The 21351-nt window shown below is 40.1% G+C and overlaps 1 protein-coding gene across 4 annotated transcripts in view; it reads left to right on the forward strand.

The window, feature by feature from the left end:
- The window catches only part of LOC106889339 (PDZ and LIM domain protein 5-like), a 58167-nt gene that overhangs the window by 17056 nt on the left and 19760 nt on the right, over positions 1-21351 (forward strand). For all 4 annotated transcript variants that reach the window (XM_014944263.1, XM_014944279.1, XM_014944283.1 and 1 more), the window contains 4 exons: positions 713-799; positions 2042-2197; positions 3060-3191; positions 13709-13893. In XM_014944263.1, coding sequence (XP_014799749.1) covers positions 713-799; positions 2042-2197; positions 3060-3191; positions 13709-13893 — 560 coding nt within the window. The remainder of the gene's footprint in view (positions 1-712; positions 800-2041; positions 2198-3059; positions 3192-13708; positions 13894-21351) is intronic.

Below are 21351 nucleotides of genomic sequence, written 5' to 3' on the forward strand. Positions count from 1 at the left end.
TTTTTGTTTTTTTTTTTTTTTTTTTTTTTTTTTTTTTTTTAAATAATGCTATCAAGGTGGAGCTGCTCACAGGTGTCTCCTGACCCTCACACTGCTCTGGAAATTTGCATGGCAATTAGAAATTGAAGCAGCTCTTAGACAAAAGTTAGAAAAATAATTTAAAAAATTCAATTGGCCCTTGGATGGAGGTGGAGAAATCAGTCATGGGTAGGAGATTTGGTTGAAAGGTGATTTTGTTGTGAAAAGCGGGTGGTGTGGGGTGAATATATAGTGTCAAAGTGTGGAAGGTTTTTAGGGGAAGGCACAGCAGACTGTATGTATGGTCAAAGAATCATACAATTAATGTATGATTCTTTGATACTACACGTATTATTCACTTGGCTTTCAAATGTTAGTCACCCTTACTATAAAATAGTATACACCCTTACAAAATTTTTTAATTGTCCAGAAGCCTGAAGCTTTTGGAGGAGAATACAAGCATTAACTTTTGTAGTGACAGGACATCTGGACTATAGTGTTTACCAATAGGGAGAGTATTTCCCTCAATAATTAACAAACAAGGATATTAAACCATGCCTGTTGGGGTTCTTTTATCGGTAATGAGGGCTTTTAAAATTTTTTAGATGAACTCCTCCTGAGCTTTAGTTAACATTGCCAGAATTGTAATAAGTGTTTTATTAATGACTTTTCTTCTCTTGCTGCTTTTGGGCAGGCATGACGCATCTCTGCCTACTTGCGAGACAAATTCTTTCAGTAAAATCTCAAGCTGTCAGACTAAGTCATCTGTAAGTCATACAAGGTAAATCTTTTAAGGTATATCTACAGCAGACTGCTAGGTGTAAGCAAGATTTTTAGGCAGTATTTGTGCATTTGAATCTGAGAAGTGGTGTAAAGTATAGTTGCATAAGTGTTTGGAGTGTTTTGTTCACTTCTGAAATGATTTAAAAAAATGCACAGCAATACTGTGGGTAATCTTGAAATTGTAAAATAGAGCCTGGATTATGGAATCACAGAATTATATGGGGTTGGAAGGGGCCTCTGGAGATCATCTAGTCCAACCCCTCTGCCATTGCAAGTCCACCCAGAGCGGGTTGCACAGGAACGTGTCCAGGCAGGTTTTGAATGTTTTCAGAGATGGAGATTCTACCACCTCCTTGGGCAGCCTGTTCCAGACAGATTCCACCACCTCCTCAGGCAGCCTGTTCCAGGGCTCTGCCACCCTCAAAGTAAAGAAGTTCCTCCTCATGTTTAGATAGAACTTCATATGTTGAAGTTTGTGCCCATTTCCTCTTGTTCTGTCACTGGGCACCACTGAAAAAAGACCCGTCCCGTCCTCTTTAAGTATTTATAAGCATTGATCAGATATCCCCTCAGTCTTCTCTTCTTCTGACTAAAAAGACCCAAGTCCTTCAGCCTTTCCTCATAAGAGAGATGTTCTAGGACCCTAATCATCTTTGTAGCCAATTGTGTCACCATTGTAGAGACAATTTTGGAGCCAGAATGGTTTTTTTTTTTTTTTTTTTTTGGCTTGTTCACATTCCTCCCAACCCAGTTAATAAGTAGGGAAAATGAAAAGGGGGTTAGGAGGACGTCAGATTTGGTAAAGGTGGCTAAAAGTAGACCTACTGAAGTTATATCACCAAATATACCAAAGCTTTCCATGTTTATTGTTTATTATGAAGAGGAGGAGAAGCTAAAGGATCTTCAGGGCTCTTTCTGTCAGCACCATGGAGAATTAGATGGATCCACGTGGAGTGTCCTGGAGTTCAGTGGGAATGACCCAGGGGAGTGAGGCAGAGTCTGGGATAGGAAATTTGAAGGCTGATAGATGCTGAATCCAGTCTTGATAAGGGGGATGTTTTATTTGTGGGTGTAATAAAAATTGCTGTTATCTACATTAGTATTCAAGTGGCTAATACATTGCCTGATGTCTTTGTGAACTGGGAACCTACAGTTGCATAACTTTCTAGTGGTTAATGTAGTTTGGTGTTGTACTGAGTCTCTGTCAATCTTTCCTGCTTTCTCCTCTGTTGTTTCAAAGCTTCTGTGCTAGAAAAGTTCTGCTGGAAACTCCTGCGGGAAACCTGCCGAAGTTAGGACCCGCTCCTCTTCCTGTTCTTTCTCCTTCCAAGCAGAGATCAAAAATTAAGAGCATGGCTGCTGCTGCTGTGTCTGCTGCCATTGCTGTCCGGGCCAGGTAGATATCAGCTTTAAATGGAATATTTTATGGCTTGATTTAAGAAAGTTCAAGCTCACACAAGAATAATCAGTTCCTGGCAGGGTTGTAAAATCAGGTCTTTCACAAGAGCATGGTGGGCAAGTCATTAGAATATGTCCAAGGCTCCCATGCCCTCAGCTTAGCCCCAGACTGCTACTCTCTACTTTGGTAAGTGATTGTATCTTTCTGATCCTCATGATACCCATTTTACAGTTCAGTCAGTAAACTAACTGTAAAAAATACTTGTTACATGGGTGACAAAGAATAATCTGCATCTTTGAGTAACTTTTAGATGCTTGAAGACAGTAACTCTCTGAGATGCATCTAAATTTTTATTAAATTGCTTTTTTATAAAGTCTTACTTAGACCAGTGGTCTCAATTTTTTTAATCATGCACCCATATCAGTAAAAAATTTTTGAGCGTGCATCTCCAATATATTTATGTATTTCTAAATTATATAAATGTTCTAATGTACTAGTATATTATGTACCTTATAAAACATAGACAAACCCAGAAATTAAAAAAGGATAAGAAAAAAGATTAAATAAACACCAGTAGTTTCAAATATATTATCTATTTTATTATTGCGAAAAATAAAATAAATTTCTTCTCATGCCCCAATGGGTTGTCTTGTGCATCCCCTGTGGTGTGTCACCTCCACTTTGGGGACTGCTTATGTAGACATAATTTCCACATCGTTTATCCTAGGCTCAGTTTCTCCACACTGCTAGAGTTTACAGGCTTTTCATAAGGGATTTTGGGGTTTCAGTTGTCCCAGCCATCTTGAACCTTGTTTGGTTACCTAGTTTGTTTACCTGGTCTTTGGCTTTGGCTTGCTAGACTCTCCGAACCTAGCGTCTACCGCTCTCTCTTGGATGCCCTGCTCATCACGCCTGTCACTAAGCCGCCTCTGCAGGCCTTCGAGCCCTCCAGGAAGTCCACAAGCGCTCTGGAGTTGCAGCAGAGCAAGAGGTATTGTCCGAGTGTGGCACGTGGTTGACACTGGGGACTCACAAGGAACTGGCTTCTCCTTCAAAGCCTGTTTCTGTTGTCTGCACGCTTGAGGCAGTCTGCCTGTTGTGGTCTTTGGCACGAGGTCACCAACCCCAAATCCTACTGGTTTTCACCTCTTTGCAGAACTAATCTGCACCCTGGTCCTGGCAGTGGTGTTTGTGCAAGTTCACTGTACTAAGCAAAGGTTTCCTCACTGGCATCAGGGGCACCTCTGAGATGCACGATGCTGTTCATCTTGCATCATGAACCTCTGAGGGAGGCACCATCACACTAAATGGCCAGCTGGAGAATAAACAAGGCGTTCTGGCTTGAAACCTCTATCCAAGTGAATTATTTGCAACAGTTCCATGAGCAAGTAAGCGGCATGTAAGGCTGCGAGGGTGCTCTGGGAACAAAGAGCTGCTATTTTTCAAAGCTCGCTTTTAATGTATAAAATCAAATAACTGGCATGCGGTGCAGCAAATAACTATTTTAAAACTTATTTGCTGTCTAAGCCCTTTGTTCCAGTGCTGATTCTGTTCAGTGCACAGGACTTTTTGTTCTTGTTTCCTGACCACAGCTATGTTAACGCTGTAGAAAGTCGCTTTTATGTAATGGACTTCAGAAATCTAGGCAGAAATCTATTTGGTTATTTTACAGGACAGTATGTTGTGCTCAGGAAGAAATAATTTGTGGGCTTTTGTGTACTTATTTGCATTTTCACAAAAGTAAAACCCTTCAAGAGATAAGGCCCAATTATAAGTAGAGCTTGATGTAAAAAATTTCTGTTGAGTAAGAAGTATTAGATCTTTTCCTTCTGTTTCATGGCTTCCAAGGTGACCTCAGTCACTAGAAACAGCTAAAGTAGCCGTAACTTTGGGGATAGGAAATGGTAGTTACTAGATACCAACAGGCAATCTTAAGTTGTAGCAAATTTTCCAATGTTGTGATAAATCTGCTTTAAAAAGAAAAAAACAACAATATTGACAGAATTATAGTGATATAATGCAACCTTAAATACTATTTTTCTTTTTGCCACTGAATGACACTTATGAGGAAATCGTTTTATGTGCTCATTCAAAGGGAAAACCTCTCCAGGAGTTCTGATACCTGTGCACCACAAGATGTGCTGCCAGCAAGATTATTCTTTAGCTGTGGTGTTTGTTTGTTGATACTTTAGTAGAGCCAATAATGGTGCTGACTTCTCTTTTCTTTTTTTCCTTCACTCACTAATGTGCATTGTTTATGGCATAAGCTGCAAATGCAGGTAGATTGTTTCAAGAATGGAACCAAACCCCTTCCTGACTCTGAGCTGGTTGCTCTATGTTTATCCATCATTTGCTCACCATATTGGGATAAATTCTCTTCGTTTCAAAGGTTTATTTTTGGAGAGGCAAACACTTATTTCTGCTAGAAAGTCGAGATTCCCAAACTGGCTCTGCCCTGTTCCTGTCCCTTGTGAGTACATGGTGCTGCCCATCAGGAAGGGTAGCAAGCCATGAAGAACTTTTCATCCTGCCATGGAGGTTTTTCTCTGTTTGGTTCTGGCAGAGCTGAAAAGGGATGTGCCGGGGAGCTAGGAGGTATACTGGGAATACAGAGACCAAATAAGCCTATTTTTGAAGAATTTTTCCCCAAATAGCTGGTGTTGACCTGAAGTTACTTTCAACATACCAGGGTAGTGATTTCTGTTTGCCTTACCATCATCCTGAGCTGCCAGCACTATACCTGTGCACCACAAGATGTGCTGCCAGCAAGATTATTCTTTAGCTGTGGTGTTTGTTTGTTGATACTTTAGTAGAGCCAATAATGGTGCTGACTTCTCTTTTCTTTTTTTCCTTCACTCACTAATGTGCATTGTTTATGGCATCGCTGACTCTGAGCCGGTTGCTCTATGTTTATCCATCATTTGGTCACCATACTGGGAGAAATTCTCCTCATTTTGAAGGTTTATTTTTGGAGAGGCAAACACTTATTTCTGCTAGAAAGTCGAGATTCCCAAACTGGCTCTGCCCAGTTCCTGTCCCTTGTGAGTACATGGTGCTGCCCATCAGGAAGGGTAGCAAGCCCTTTTCTTTTTTTCTTTCACTCACTAATGTGCATTGCTTATGGCATAAACTGCAAATGCAGGTAGATTGTTTCAAGAATGGAACCAAACCCCTCGCTGACTCTGAGCCGGTTGCTCTATGTTTATCCATCATTTGGTCACCATACTGGGAGAAATTCTCCTCATTTTGAAGGTTTATTTTTGGAGAGGCAAACACTTATTTCTGCTAGAAAGTCGAGATTCCCAAACTGGCTCTGCCCAGTTCCTGTCCCTTGTGAGTACATGGTGCTGCCCATCAGGAAGGGTAGCAAGCCATGAAGAACTTTTCATCCTGCCATGGAGGTTTTTCTCTGTTTGGCTCTGGCAGAGCTGAAAAGGGATGTGCCGGGGAGCTAGGAGGTATACTGGGAATACAGAGACCAAATAAGCCTATTTTTGAAGAATTTTTCCCCAAATAGCTGGTGTTGACCTGAAGTTACTTTCAACATACCAGGGTAGTGATTTCTGTTTGCCTTACCATCATCCTGAGCTGCCAGCACTGGCAAGGAGGAGGGGGTTGCCAGTGGATGAAGCTGTAGGAAGGAAGCTTTGTGCTGCTTCATCCCAGTGAAATAAAGAGCACAGCCCTGTTGTATGGATCCAGAAACATAGGAAAAAGAAATAGAAGACAACAAATTATGCTTACAATTTCCTGTAAGTACATATTCTCATTTAAGTTCAACAAAGAGCAAGCAAAACCAATCAATTATGTCAGGAAAAAAAAAAGGAAAATAGAAGTGGTTTGAGAGAAATGTACCCAATGAATGTGAGAAACTAGGTATTAAAATGTCTTTGCATTAATTACTGCCTGTCTAATGACATACTGTAATATGTGTGCAAATATAATGCTGAAAAATTATTTTAAGTGGCAGCTCACTTCATCCCCAACACAATAGCTGATAAGGAAAGAAAACTGAAATCTTATGTCCCATAACTAAAGAGGTGAGTATATGGCATTGTATAGTAGAATCACGTCTTCAAAAAACAGCTGGTTCAACCAAGAAAGCCAAATAAATAAGCTAAGCAGCTTCAGGGTTTCTGTTTCCTGGTTCTAGTTTGTGCAACTTTCATGAAAAGATAATGAATCTATTTTACCAGGGTAGTTTATGCTTCTTTCCACTATCTCCAGGGAAAAACCTCCAGAAGGTTGTAGCTATACCAAAAGCAAGGTTTCCATTTTGTTGTGCAGTAGGATTGCTCCAGAAATATTTCCCTTTTATCCCTTTCACTTCACTGTCTCTGTTCCAAAAAGCTGGCTGTCTTAAACTGCTCTGTACTGGGTAGCTTCCAGAGAACTTGACCTTTGTCTGACTTAGTATCTGTTATTAACTGGCCTGAAGTGGTACTGAACATCCACGTGTTTTTTTCCCCTGCCAGACTCCTCAGAAATTGATTTTTTTTTTTTTTCTGGTAGAGCAGCCATGCAGTCTTTCACTAAACTAAGTGTTCATCCTGATGGCAACAGAGATGAAAATAGAAGTGGTTTGAGAGAAATGTACCCAATGAATGTGAGAAACTAGGTATTAAAATGTCTTTGCATTAATTACTGCCTGTCTAATGACATACTGTAATATGTGTGCAAATATAATGCTGAAAAATTATTTTAAGTGGCAGCTCACTTCATCCCCAACACAATAGCTGATAAGGAAAGAAAACTGAAATCTTATGTCCCATACTGCCTGTCTAATGACATATTGTAATATGTGTGCAAATATAATGCTGAAAAATTGTTTTAAGTAGCAGCTCACTTCATCCCCAACACAATAGCTGATAAGGAAAGAAAACTGAAATCTTATGTCCCATAACTAAAGAGGTGAGTATATGGCATTGTATAGTAGAATCACGTCTTCAAAAAACAGCTGGTTCAACCAAGAAAGCCAAATAAATAAGCTAAGCAGCTTCAGGGTTTCTGTTTCCTGGTTCTAGTTTGTGCAACTTTCATGAAAAGATAATGAATCTATTTTACCAGGGTAGTTTATGCTTCTTTCCACTATCTCCAGGGAAAAACCTCCAGAAGGTTGTAGCTATACCAAAAGCAAGGTTTCCATTTTGTTGTGCAGTAGGATTGCTCCAGAAATATTTCCCTTTTATCCCTTTCACTTCACTGTCTCTGTTCCAAAAAGCTGGCTGTCTTAAACTGCTCTGTACTGGGTAGCTTCCAGAGAACTTGACCTTTGTCTGACTTAGTATCTGTTATTAACTGGCCTGAAGTGGTACTGAACATCCATGTGTTTTTTCCCCTGCCAGACTCCTCAGAAATTGACCTTTTTTTTTTGGTATAGCAGCCATGCAGTCTTTCACTAAGTGTTCATCCTGATGGCAACAGAGATAGTCTTAAGTTCATGTGTTTTTTAACAAACTACATATATGCAGCAAAGGAAATGATGTATTTAATATCTTGTGTTTCCAAGAATTGGAGCTCTGCCCTAAGATTAAATCGCACGGCAAAAACGCTGTGAAATTTTGGGAGACAGTAGCAAGAATGGGCATTGACTTGGCTTTTGCTTTATCTACCTGACACTATGCCACACGCAATTACTTGAAAAGAGGATAGTCTGGCCTTGTGAGATAAACACTGGTCTTGACTGTGAGAGAATACATAATCTGAAAGATGCTTTGAATTGTTTCTGTGGAGAGCACTGCTTACAGAAGGATTACATACGCCCTCACTGTAACTCGATATGGAAATGCCTCCACCCACATGACTTTCCCTGCCCTTTCTTTTTATTATTTTATTTTGCATTTTCTTCTCTCTTGCAAGTTATTGGAATGCTGCTAGGTTAACATGAAATGTAAGCACAGTTTTAAAAAGCTGACTGAGACTACAGGTTTGAAGTAGGGGTGGGAACAAGGTCAGCACTCACTATTTCTTGTCTTCTCTTGCTCTATTGTTACATCAGAAAGCCCTCACAAAAAGGCATATGTATTTCCCCTATTTGTGGGGTTCAGCATCATTGTCATACCTGGCTTTTTCTGGTCTCCTATGTATGTCTTCAGCTAACACGGGTTTTTATACTGGAAAAAATCCATCATTTGATGTGTAGGACAAACAACATAGCTTAAACCAAGAATTTGAGATCTGAGATTCAAGTTTTAAAACTGTATAAAGCTGTAAAGGTTTGGAGAAGCATCTGTGTAACGGTTTACTTGGTCTTAGGGCAAACAAACTGTTCTTTCCTTACTATGAAGTTGCAAGTTTCTGTAATAGAAGTGTTTCAAAAAGTTTGTATTAAAAATTTCCTTTCTTCTTTCCCTTCAGTATGGATATCAAGCGCTGTGTGTATATTTTAGAAGCCATTTATTCAGGTTTCTGCATCCTGCTTAATGCCTTCTTGGGGTTAACAGACAACCAATAGGCAGCAATGTGTAATGCAAGGGAAGTCTTACTTTATTGTTAAACTATTGGTTTTAGAAGCTGTGAAGCAGAATAAAGGCTATCATATTCCACTTGGTTGTGCCAGAAACCAAGAGGAGTGATTTGCTCACTTCTTTTCTTTTTTCTTTCTTTGTTTTTGGTCTTGTTTTTGTCTTCAAAAATTTAGTGTTCTTAAGGGAAAATAACCTCACAGAATTCCTGGCCATCTGAAGAAAGCGTTTAGAGACTGTCTCTTAGATACTACATGACCTCTCCTGTCAGCAAGCTTCCTCAGACCACAAGGGACTTGTTTCTGACTCAGGCAGTCATTCTGGACAGCAAGTAGGAGTTAAAATGTCATTTATAATCCAGAGAACTATTAGGAAAATACTGATGTACCAGACTGAGTTGGAGCTCAAGTGATAATGTTTACAGATGGATAACCTGGTAACTTGGGCTTGCATGAAGAAAAAGTCCACCCAGACCTCTTGAAGCCACTTGGGAAAGTCTGAGAGACTTGGCCTTTGTTATTATTTTAGTGGTGTTAGAAGTTACACAACAACAAGCTGTATTTCATTTTTGTTAGGATCATAGCTTCTACTTTGAATAATAACAATGAGACACATAGTTATCTTCTCTAAAGGTTTAGGCATCCGTAGCCCTAGATTGTGTGTTTTTCTTCTCTTGGATTTTGGAGAGAGAGAGAGAGGGGCCTCAAAACCTCTAACTACATTCAGAATAGAGAGAGACTGGGGCCTCAAAACCTCTAACTACATTCAGAAGGATTTTCCAATGCAAATTTCTTAAAATGCCTTTTAAATGTGTTCAGCCTTGTCTTGATGCACCTGATTTTGGGAAGGAAGGGGGTGTGGTATGGATGCAAATATTCTCTGAAATTCATGTGCTCATTCCACACGTGACGTGGACACGCTTCCTCCCCCGAAGGTTCCTTGCCCGTAGCCCCTCTATAGCATCCAAGCACCTCTCAGTACTACGTTTAGTGATGGGGCAGCCATCTGGCAAATGACTTTCTCTCCCTATCGTCCCACCAGAAAACAGAGTGTAATACAGATTTTGATGTTTGGGGAGGAAGATGGGGAGGAATAGCAGAGGAATTATTGCTTGCTTTTTAGTCTCTTTTGCCTGTTTCCACAGGGCTTTTCTTGGTCCAGGGGAGGTAAGTCTTCAGAGCCTGTTGTGAGCTCTGGATAAAGTTTGCACTGTCCCCACACACTGGTCCCCTAGAAGGTTCATTCTTTTCCATACATGCCCTTAGGCATAGGGTTGCACTGTGCAACAGGACTTGTTCTCCATGGGAATTCTGGAGAGTGAGGTGTGTATGCGCTAGCGTGTGTCAAAGACAGAGAGGTGTCTTCAGCTCACTTCTTTGCTGGACTTTTTTCTTCAGCTGTTTTTGCAGTCTGTTTCCCTTGCAACTCACTTCCAGGATTATTTTGATTAATCTTCTCATAACTTAATTATTAAACACATCATGGGTTTTCAGGACACGAGACTCTGTGTCAGTCAGGCTCATATTCCACCATTCCTTCATTCTTGCAGTGTTGAAGCCCCTTGCCCAAAGCTTGACAGCAGAGCATTCACATCTTGCAAACAGCATCGTCTTTCTTAAAATGGATGTGACTTTTGGTTGTGGTTAGTTTTCATCACGGTAAATGCTCATTTTTGCTGTAAGTATTCAGCAGGTGGAGGAGGAATCATTTAAGAGAGATGAAACAGAGTTAAAAGGTTACAGGTGGAGTTAGAAGGTAGGCTTGTCATTAGTAACAGTACAGGTGTTCTGGCATCAAAATGTGCTTGACCTGAACCTGACCTGTGAGTGTCATCTGGGAAGTCTGAGAAAGCTACTCAGGCAGAACTTGGTAAATATGTAAGGTTTATCATTCCTCCTTCAGTTTTCCAGTGAGGACACTGAAAGCAGACGGGAGCCATCTTCCATAACCTATTCATTTTCTTGAATTTCTGTATAGATTTTTGTCTCTTCAATCCATATATTTTCTAGGTAATGAATCTTGGGTCATCATTGTACAATATCCTAGTGAGACACAAAATGCTTGTAGGGCTAATTGTGGGTATTGTACAGCCACTTTGTAGAAGGTGAGTGCACTTCTGAAAAGATACGTAGCTGTATTTATGAGTAGGATAAAAATAATGGGAGTTTGGGTGTTTCTCAGTGTAGAACATAAAATAAAATGTTGAGGAATTAATGTTGAAGCATGAATTTGAAGAAGCTTAGCACTTAAAAGGTTGAACATCTCCAGGGTGCAGCATTTCTTTGAAAGAAAGATAAAGATGGATCTGTCTTTCTCTCCAGAGAACACTGCACGTGTGCTCCCAGGCAACTGTGTGATTAGAGGCTGTAATTCAGGAAAACCAGTGTGTGAGCTTTGTCCTGCAGCCCACCATAGGTGATAATATCTCACTGGAGAGACTTGCCAAGCTGAAGTAGCAGCCCATGTGTGATATTAACAGGCTGTAGTCCTGCCTTAAGTGTGTTCAACTCTTGCTTGGAAGTACCAGGCACAGAGTACAAAGGGTGTCCAAGACCTGCCAGGAGTTTTCCCCTGACACCAACTGATCCCCTCTGTCAAAAGTGACTGCTTCAAGCTTTTCCCTTGGGAAGCTTCTCTCTAGGATAGGCTCCTGGCACATAGGCCACCAGAGGTGGTCAAAAATCACAGGTGGCTTTATAGTTGGGTTTATCATTGCCTTTTAGTTTGGAGTCGTTAGGATTCACCTTTCTGGTCTTTTCATTTTCTAAATGAAAGTCGAAGTATCTCCAATAGTCTGTTGTTTCAGGACCCAGTATGCCATGTCATGCACAAGCCTCAGCATTAAACCATGAAAAATGGCAATGGTGGAAGTAAAAATTGTCATTACAACTAGCCGTGTGGCTAGTGTCAGTGTACTTCCTCACCTATCCCTGCTATAAGGTTGCAGTTTGCCAGCAGCACACCTCAGCTATTTCTACGTTTTTCTATCCTCCTTCTGCCAAAGGATTGTTTGTCTTGCATCCATTTTTGCTAATTAAGTAGCCTCTTCTGTGTAAAGACAGCTGCTGACTCAGCAGGATTAGTCTTATTTATGAAAGATGATTTATGATTTATATGTTCCAGACAAAGACAAGTGTGATGAGTCTTTTGGATGGAGAAGGAGGAAACTTCCTCTTTTTTTTTTTTTTTTTTTTTTTTTTTTTTTTTGAAAAAAAAAAAAAAAAAAAAAAAAAAAAAAAAAAAAAAAAAAGTTCTAGGAAAAATATTAAACCCCATCCATTTTATTTTTTTTTTTTTTTTTTTTTTTTTTTTTCTTTTTGGACCAAGAGTGTTTTGAGGAATTCTTAGAGTTGTAATGGGGCTCTGGAGTGGGTTTGATGGGTTATGTCTCCCTATCTTTTTTTTTTTCAGTCTGCAACAGTGCTTTTATGCAGTATTATCTCCGCTGCCTCAAAATCTGTTGTTAAAAAGACTTGTATCCTAAACTTCTAAGTCTAATGTGTACCTTAAATGCCTCCATTTGCACTATACAAATGCCTTTAAATGTCTATTAAGGTTTGAACGTAACAGAATGCCAGGTCTCACTTTGTGCTTCGCTGGGCTTGTGCACTTTGCATACAGCAAATCCATCAGAGTGTCAGTTCTGCACAGCCACTGCTGTTATCAAAAGCCTACAAATGCAATAGCTGTTACTCATTAAACTGAGCATTCAGATGCATTCTCTAAACTGTGAATCCTTTTTTTTTATGCCTTACCCAGGAAAAGATTCTAAATACGTCAGTTATTAACCCTGTAAATCTAGAGACCAAGAAAAAAAATAATAATCAAGGTTATGAACTTGCATTTTGTGTTCAAGTTCTTGCATGCGGTGTGGGTAAGGCAATATTGTGCGTGTGCAATACTTGTAAAGTGAAAAATAGCCCAAGGATTTTTACTTTACGAACTTGGCACAATCTATAATTCTCTGAATGACCCCAGTGAAATATGCACAATACACATGTGCTGGAAATTTGGTTTTCTCCAGTAGAGGAATGAACGCAAGGCGGCTTCTAACGTGTTAACTGATGGGTTTCCAGGTTGCACAAAGTATGTATCTTTCGAATTGTTTTGGGTGTGTTTCACACAGTTCTGAGTTCATTTCCTGGTTTTGTAATCCTCTTAGTTTGCAAATGACCTTCATTAGCAATTACTCCTCTACTTTGAAGATTTTTAATGAAAATACAATAATAATGAAAATACTTGTTTTCAGCTTCCCAAAGGCAAATGTCCATTATACAAATACTGTTACACTGCATAAAAATTTTGCTATGGTAACTTTCTCATTCTTGAACAGCCTCTGGAAATGAGAAATGAAAAATTTTCTCACTTGCAATGTAATTAGTGGGTACTTACACTCTATGTGAATTGTGATTAAGTGCAGTTTTCATCATGCGTGTTTTTAAATAGATAAAAGAGTTCTGCTAACCCTTAAAATATGAAAGCAGCTGTAAAGTGCTCTAAAGAGGCAATATAAAATATTGTGCATGTTGTTTAATGAATAAAGAAACTTACAGCTCTTAAAATATTTAATTATTTGGGGGATCAGTGGTCCATAGAAGAAAATTGCATATAATTAAGTCACTTTCAGATTGATGATTTTTATTAAGATCTGCAATTATAATCTGACTCTGAGTATTTGCCTCCTCTCCAAAAAAAAAAAAAGTATTGAAAAATTCTGTGAGTGTACCAAATTTACAGTAAGGGTTTAACTGTAACGCACCAACACTTAATTATTTTTAAATGAAAATTGTGAAGGGATTTGGTTGTCTATATTGACTTTTGGCAGAAATTACTCAAGTGTCCAGTTCTTAAAAAGCAGCTTGAAAGTATAACTCCCACAGCATTCTCATGGGGTGATCCCCCTCTGCCTCAGTGGTGACGGGGTGGTGGGTGCTGCTGTGCCGCACCAGGGTGCGGAGATGTCGCTCCACATCTCCCCTTCACAAATTCTCCTGTTTTAGCAAGAAATGCATTTTATGTTTTTTCCTCCCTCATTTCTGAACAGTGATTCCCTGGAGGCTACCCATCCTGCTGGTTTTACAGCCACCTCAGCGAGGAGCATGCCCGCCTGCCAAGAAAAAGCCGAGGTGAGACCCGCTCCCACCAGCACCACATCTGCTGCGGCCCTCAAGCCAACGGGACCCCCAGGTGCTACCAAGTACTCCGGCTGGCAGCCCCCAAACCAAGCAGGTAACTCGCAGTGAGGCTTTTTCTTGGTTGCTTAAAGACCTTTGGATAGCTCAGAGAAAATATACTTCACCGTGGGTGTTAAAACAGCAGCCTTCAGATGGCTGTTTGTGTGGGTTGGGTACAGGCCAGTTTGTTTAGAAAAGAGGGAAAGGAAAACACAGTAAGTATCCTCACAGATGTAAATGGCTTCCCAGACGAGCAAAATCAGATGTCTCTGACCTGTATTAAAAGCATATATACCAATCAGATACATATACATGCTTCACAGTTTCAACTTGGCACTGTAAATTCAACAGAGGCTATTCTGCGCCTCGGGGTGAGAATATCAGCAGACATGTGTTTTGCAAGTGATCTTTTCTGAAGTACATATTAATGGGAAAAAAAAAATTATTCAAAAGAAACCTTCTAGAACGTTAGAGTGGTTATGTATTTGACATTTGTAGGATTTGTTTGAGCAAGGTACCCGGGTATTGCATAGGTTTGTGATACGGAGATTTGTTTTAAAAAATAAAAAAAAATACCTTCTAGAACATTAGAGTGGTTATGGATTTGACATTTGTAGGTTTTGTTTGAGCAAGGTACCCGAGTATTGCATAGGTTTGTGATACGGAGATTTGTTTAAAGGTGGGTTCTTGCAAGGAATATTTACACAGCTACTGCCTTTGAATGCAATTTAGTGATTCTTGCCCCTTGCAACTCACACTAAAATGTCTTTTGTCAGGAAAGCAGGCCATTTGCATTATGAATACTCCTATGTTATAACCATATCTGTATTACAATGTGCAATATGTGAACTGGGTACCTATGTTTTTGTAATTTCACATACTGAAAGTTGGGGTAATCTGTTGATGTAACTTGTTTCTTAAACTGAAGCAGTCTTTGGTGCTGACCTAACCGTGAGTAGTAATTTCAAAGGATCTTGGAAATCTGTATTACTACTTAAGCTTTAACTGCAGATTTTTCTTGTAAGGTGGATATTCTTGATTCACTTTCTTACAGGATCTAAGATGTTAAATAGTGGGTTTCGTTTGTTTGTTTGTTTGTTTGTGCCCCTTGCAACTCACACTAAAATGTCTTTTGTCAGGAAAGCAGGCCATTTGCATTATGAATACTCCTATGTTATAACCATATCTGTATTACAATGTGCAATATGTGAACTGGGTACCTATGTTTTTGTAATTTCACATACTGAAAGTTGGGGTAATCTGTTGATGTAACTTGTTTCTTAAACTGAAGCAGTCTTTGGTGCTGACCTAACCGTGAGTAGTAATTTCAAAGGATCTTGGAAATCTGTATTACTACTTAAGCTTTAACTGCAGATTTTTCTTGTAAGGTGGATATTCTTGATTCACTTTCTTACAGGATCTAAGATGTTAAATAGTGGGTTTCGTTTGTTTGTTTGTTTGTTTTTTCATTTTAGTTTTACTGTTAAGGGTTTTTCCCTCTTTAAAAGTATATCCAGTCCAGAAAAGCAACTACAGAGGCCCTGGCATAAAAATAAAGATAAAATATAAACCACACAGCATTAGCACCATATAATGGTTTTGGCACATTTGGCTAAATTACTGTTGTGCCTGGTAACAAATCTAGTTAGTTTTGGACATGCAGTTCTGCTAGCAAGCCTCAAGATGGCAATACACTGTCATTTCTCTATTTCCCTGTCAAATACAGAGTACGTTCCTAAGGACAAGGTAAAGACTTAAATTTAGCTCAGTTTAATTCTGGCATTGTTTTACTACTTTGAGTTAGCTTTCCTCATCAGAGGAAAAAACACTCAGCTCTTCTTAAAGTTGCATCTTTGGTAGCGTGTGTACTTAAGGCAAATGTTTGTGGGAATACGATAATCCTAAATTTTGTAAGCTACTGATTGTGCTCCATCTCTGACGTAACTCACTTTCTGTCTTACCAAGTGATAAATTTATTTCACTTGCACAGAAACCAGCTGTCAGCTTGGGGTTTGGGTAGTACACACCCATTTTCCATATGTTGGTAGGTGTTTCCCTGCTAAGTCCTAAGCATGCTTTACTATTAATACAAGCCTAATGTTTGAAATAGCCTTTTTTTTTTTTTTTTTAATGATGGACACATGAAGGACAAAAATTTAGAAGGATGAATTAAGTTACACTTGATTCTATACTTTTGTGAAAATCTGTGCCCATGCTTTTGGATAATGTGAAAAATTACCATTTTCACACAAGAGGTACCGAGTAGATAGGTGAGGGGGAAAGCCAGCCAGATAATTTTTCGTTATTATGTTCCAGAATAGCTTACAAAAAACTTGTGAAACGCACACTGATAGAGAAGCTGGTGGAAGGTAAGGGTTGTAAGGATGTCAGTTCCTGCTGCCTTACTGCTCAGGGCTGTGAGATGTACTGCTAAACTTCCAAAGAAGCGTTATCCCCTCCAAAAATACTGGGGGAGCCAGAAATAAAAACTGGAGGAGAAAGAGGCATTGAAAACCCAAAGTTCCCTAAAATGGGAAAGGGCCAGGAGGAAAAGGCAGCAGTGTGGCCGGCAGCTGCCCAGGAATTAACAAGGGCAAGAGAAGGTTCATTGCCCCAGCTGCTGGAGGAGCTTCATCTAGCGTTTGCATCTTGGGGGTGCATGGAGTCAGAAGCTGCCACAGGAAGCCAGTCTGCACTCATTCCCAGCTCTTAGAGCTGCTCACTGGAAATGAGAGGAAAAATGGACCATTTGGAAATGTCAAAATGCTCTTTGGATTTTGTTCATCTTCGGAATTATCTGACTTGGTCAGTCTGAAGGCATCTTCATCTTACAGCAGAGTGTGCAAATGAGTGAAGAAGTGGCACCTGCTAGCCCAATTTCTGAGTGAAAAGGAAGCGTTTCATGATTTGTTTGAAATTCCAACAGCTTCCAAGGTGCTAGAGGCTTGTCCAGAGGTTATCTGTCAGGTTTCACTGCTGGTCTGCCCCTTAAACCTGCCCTAAGCTCACCTTTGGTTTTGTGTGTCAAGTCGTTCAAGAAGTCGGTAATGCAAAACTAGCAAATGAAAGAGACCTAAGCATGGTTAAAACTGAGGTGGGATCATCATCTTTTTCTCAGGCCTGTATTGTACAAAAAAAAAATAAAAAAAATCCAAGGTTTTTCTCTGTCTGAGCTTGCTCAAAAAGGCTGAAACCAGCAGTCTGACAGGTAAAACTCTTTCGGCAGTTGAGATAACATTGATAAAATTTGATAAAATCAGTCAGATATTGAAGAAAAAGAAAGACTATATCCATTTCAGGGCATGTTTGGACTTCAGTCATTAATTCTGCTGTTTGTTTGCAGTCTGTAAGAGTAAAGTTTTCTTTAAAGTAAAATTGTCAGTGGTTCACAGGCCAAACAAAATTTTGCTTTGTAGGCCTGACAAAATTTTAAACAATCAAAAAGCCTTCCTTTTGAGTCTGATTCATTTCATAGTTGAAGTCTAGCTTAGGAAATGATTGGAAGGAAGACATAATTTTATGCAAATGTGTATATCAGTATGCTATTAATAGCAGAAACTTATTTGGAATACAGTTTGTCGCTCTAATAGCACTCATCCTTCTAATGAATACTCTGTGTAACACCAAGTTGTTTCCATAGCAAAGCTGACATGCCACAGGATTTTGTTTGTGTCTGGGGAAGGTGTGATCTGCTGTTTTGTGGCATGGCGTGAATATTACCAGTGAATTTATTTATTAAGATGTCTTACTACACAGATAAGTCATTTGGTCAGACAGCATCTTTTAGTTTATTAGCTGGAATCTTCTGTTATTGGATCTTCATGTCAGAGAATACTCATATTTTCAAAAGTAGCATGGTTTCTTTCCTTGCTTTCAGTTTTTTTGGGTTTTTTTTAGGGTTGGGCTTTTTTTGAGATTGTGCAGAGATTTTAAAAAGTGTCAGAGGATTTTTCTTAGAACTGAAGCATGGCCTCCATAGATCTCTGCTTCACGACTTGACAAGAGAAAGGTGTGGAGGAAACAGACGGTCTAAAACGAACGGCTGAGATAGCGAACCTGGAGATGCTTCAGGCTCTGGGTTTCTCTGTACAGAAATCAATCATGATCCAAGTGATCTCGCAGTGATAGCACCCTTGGAGCTGAACTATCCTGATCTGCTGTTAGAGGGCACTCATGGGGTACCCACAAACACTAGTACGCTAATCAACCACTGTGACCATAACAGAGGTTTTATCCCTCTCTGGAATAAAATCCTGGTATTACAGGATTCCTCAGTGGTTTGGTAGCGGAAATGAGGAATGGCTGTCTCACCCTTTCTTTTAAGGCATGGGTAAGAAGCTGGATAAGCAGGATAAAAACCTGACTTGTCAAACAAATGAATGAAAAAAGTCTGATCTTTGGCTCATTGGGTGCACAAAGAATTGAAGATGGGGGGTGACACACTGTACAGCTGTGGCGTCTGCCTGGACAGAGGTTTCCAAATAATGCATTTGCTCTCAGATTCTCTTGTCTATACTGGTGATTTTTTTTTTCAGTTGTTGAAATAAGTCAAATTACAGCTGTTTCTGTGTGTTAAGTGTACAGGCTGGAGTTTACAATAGTACTCACTTCATTTTTGTTGAGCTATGATGTCATGTTCACCCACCAGAGGCAGAAGCTTTTTACAAGATTATACTCAATTTAAAAAAAAAATATTTGCCCACAACATCCCAGCTACGTGGCAGTTATTTGATAGCTAACTATCACCCTAACTCTAAGGATCACCCTATCACTCAACTCTAAGGAAAATCCCAAAGCGTTTTCCAGTCTCGGTACCATGTGTGGGCACGGGAAGGGCTTTCACCCACCGCTGCCATGCAGTCACTTCTGGGGTGAAACGTAACAGCTGCTTGTCAGCACGCTGCAACACTCCGTGGCATCTTGAAAGGAAGTGAATAGCACCGTGGCAAATTGAAACTGCTGGGACAATTTAAGAAAGTATAATTACCCAATAAATGCAGTTACACAGACTGGAGTTTGGCCAGGAGACGAACTGTTCTTGCGGAAAGCGCAGCAGGATCCGTGATGGTCAGAAGCGGTCAGGACTTTTCTGTCCTGTTAAGTTTCTCATGCAAAATTGTTGCTTCTTCCCTGGTATCTTCAAAACGCTGTTGTTGGAGGGAACTGCTGCTGGTGAAGTGGAGACCATTGAGGCTGGGAGCCAGGCAGAGCACTGCCAGCACCACCTCCTGCCTTCTTGTGCAGGAGCTGGGCAGGCAGCATCCTGCTTCGCTTGCGGGGGTCCAGCGGGATGGCGGGGGTCCCGTGGTGAGCTGGTGCAGCTGGTGGCCAGAAAAGCTGGTTTGCTGCTTGGAGAGGAGGGTTTCGTTGCAATTGAGGATCTTCGTTCCTCCTGGGCTTGGCAGCTGAGTTACAAGGATGGGGTTGGGGAGGGTTTGCCATAGAAGCGTCCAAAGCTTGCTGTTTTAAGTGACCCGTTACCTGCATGTGTCAATGTCCTTATTCCCAAGGTCTCTCTCAGCCTGATACCACTGGGATATATAATCCCTTCCCAGTAGAGCTGCTTGGGAATGTCAGCATATTCTGCAATACCCACAACTGTCAGTTGCCTAATCCCGAGCCAGCACATGTGTTAAGCACATGCTCCCTTCAGCAGAGGGAACACACTTGGAAGCTGACTGTAAGCACAGAAAAATTGCTCCCCAGACAACTTTGTTTGAAAAGTTCTGCTATTTCCTTGCAGTTGTTTTCATGTGTTTGATAGACTTGCGTTTACCATCTCTGGAGTTATCCTTAGCGTGCTGTCTTGCTGCATTTTTTTTCTATTTCCCATTCCCTCGATAATATTAGAACTTTAAAAGCAGAAGAAAATAAAAGCCTGTTCCTAGGTGTGATTTGACGTCCTGTCCTGGGTATACCGACAGTTTGGGTCTTTGTCTCCTTCCTTGTAAGCTTACTCGGTAGAAGTTTACTAAAGCAAATGGGTAGAAAAGGGTAAAAATCCAGACCATATCAGACTGGGGAGTTTGTCCATAAGGTCAAACAGTATGAAGCTGGGGAGAAGAAAGGAGAGAGGCACCGAGATCTCTTGTGTTATCAAAAAGTGCTTGTCTTGCCAGTAGTGTCTTACTCAAGATCCATAAAGGGATGGACTGTCACACTTTCTGTCCGTGTCACCTTTGTTTTTTCTGTGTTTCGTTTGTGACTAGTCCAGCCTCTATCTCAGTTCTGTTGACCTTACAGGCCACACTTACTGGGCAAGGTGAGTTGATGGCCCATCAGCTTTGGAAGTACTTTTGCATTGAAAAGGCAACTGAACTATTGTGTCAGCATCACCTTGTTCATAAACCTCTGCAATTTTGTTTTTAGGGCCCTCTCATCCCAATTTGTTTCCTTTGTAGAACGGGAAATTAAAGGAAGGACTAATTATTATAGGGGTTAAAGGAGCTACGTGCCTGTTAGGGATCGTGGTCTGAACTTGGGGAGGAAACTGGAGTAATGCTACAAGTTGTTAAGGCAAATCCTTTCATTGTTGGTAAGGCCTCTGCTAGAAACAGTCCCAAAATATGAACAGTTCCAGTATTTCTCACTGAAAAAGATTATTAAAGATGGCTTCTCCACGATGCAGTCACCATTCATAAAAACAGAAAGCCTTGTCCATAAAAGCGGTATGATTGACAGGTCAAAACACAAAAGCTTCCTGATCCTGGTGTATGGACTGTTATTCTTATTAATTTTTCATCTAATCAAAGTGATTATATCATCATGTGACAGCAAACCACAAGAATTTATTCTTACAAGTTAAGTAATGTGAAGTCACTTAGCCAAGCAAAACCCATTGTGAAACCAGAGTAATTTATAAATGTCAGCCTTAATTTGATGGTAGTATGAAATTGTAACTCCTGCAGACATGGTGAAAAAATGAATAAGTTTCTAAAGCTTGAATGTTTATTATTTAAGAAGGGGCAGTTCATAGTAATGATGCACCTACTTGTTGGAGGCAGAATGGCTTGGTGTACCTCTCTACAGGATCTGCTGAACAGAAACTCAGCTTTCTGTTGCAAATATGACCTTTGACAATTTTCCTGTGATTTGATGTTGCTAAATTTATGTGCTATTGCTGTGCAGTTAAACTAATTGCAGGCATAAATCAGATAGATGCATATTCCTTTCTCTACTCATTTAAACAGAGGTGAAGAGATTATTTGTCTCTGTGGTTATTTCACACCCATCGAGTGGGAGCATTCACCGACTTTCAAAATTAGATGCTTGTTGCCTTTGATTTGGTAAAAAGCAACTAGCCTGTTGTCACCGACTGACTTGCCAGATCCACTCCCCTTCATTCACTGCCACCACCTCAAACCAGTGATGTGCCCTGTTCAGATGTACAGGTATAGGACATCAAAGAATGATGCCTAATATTCGTTGAACAAACGAATAGTCAGTATTCCTCTGGTAAATGCATTCTTATCACTATTGGATGTTAAACATCAGCTCCATGAAACTGGCAGAT

The sequence above is a fragment of the Calidris pugnax genome, unplaced genomic scaffold, assembly GCF_001431845.1.
Source record: "Calidris pugnax isolate Ruff unplaced genomic scaffold, ASM143184v1 scaffold15, whole genome shotgun sequence".
In the NCBI taxonomy this organism is placed as follows: Eukaryota; Metazoa; Chordata; class Aves; order Charadriiformes; family Scolopacidae; genus Calidris; species Calidris pugnax.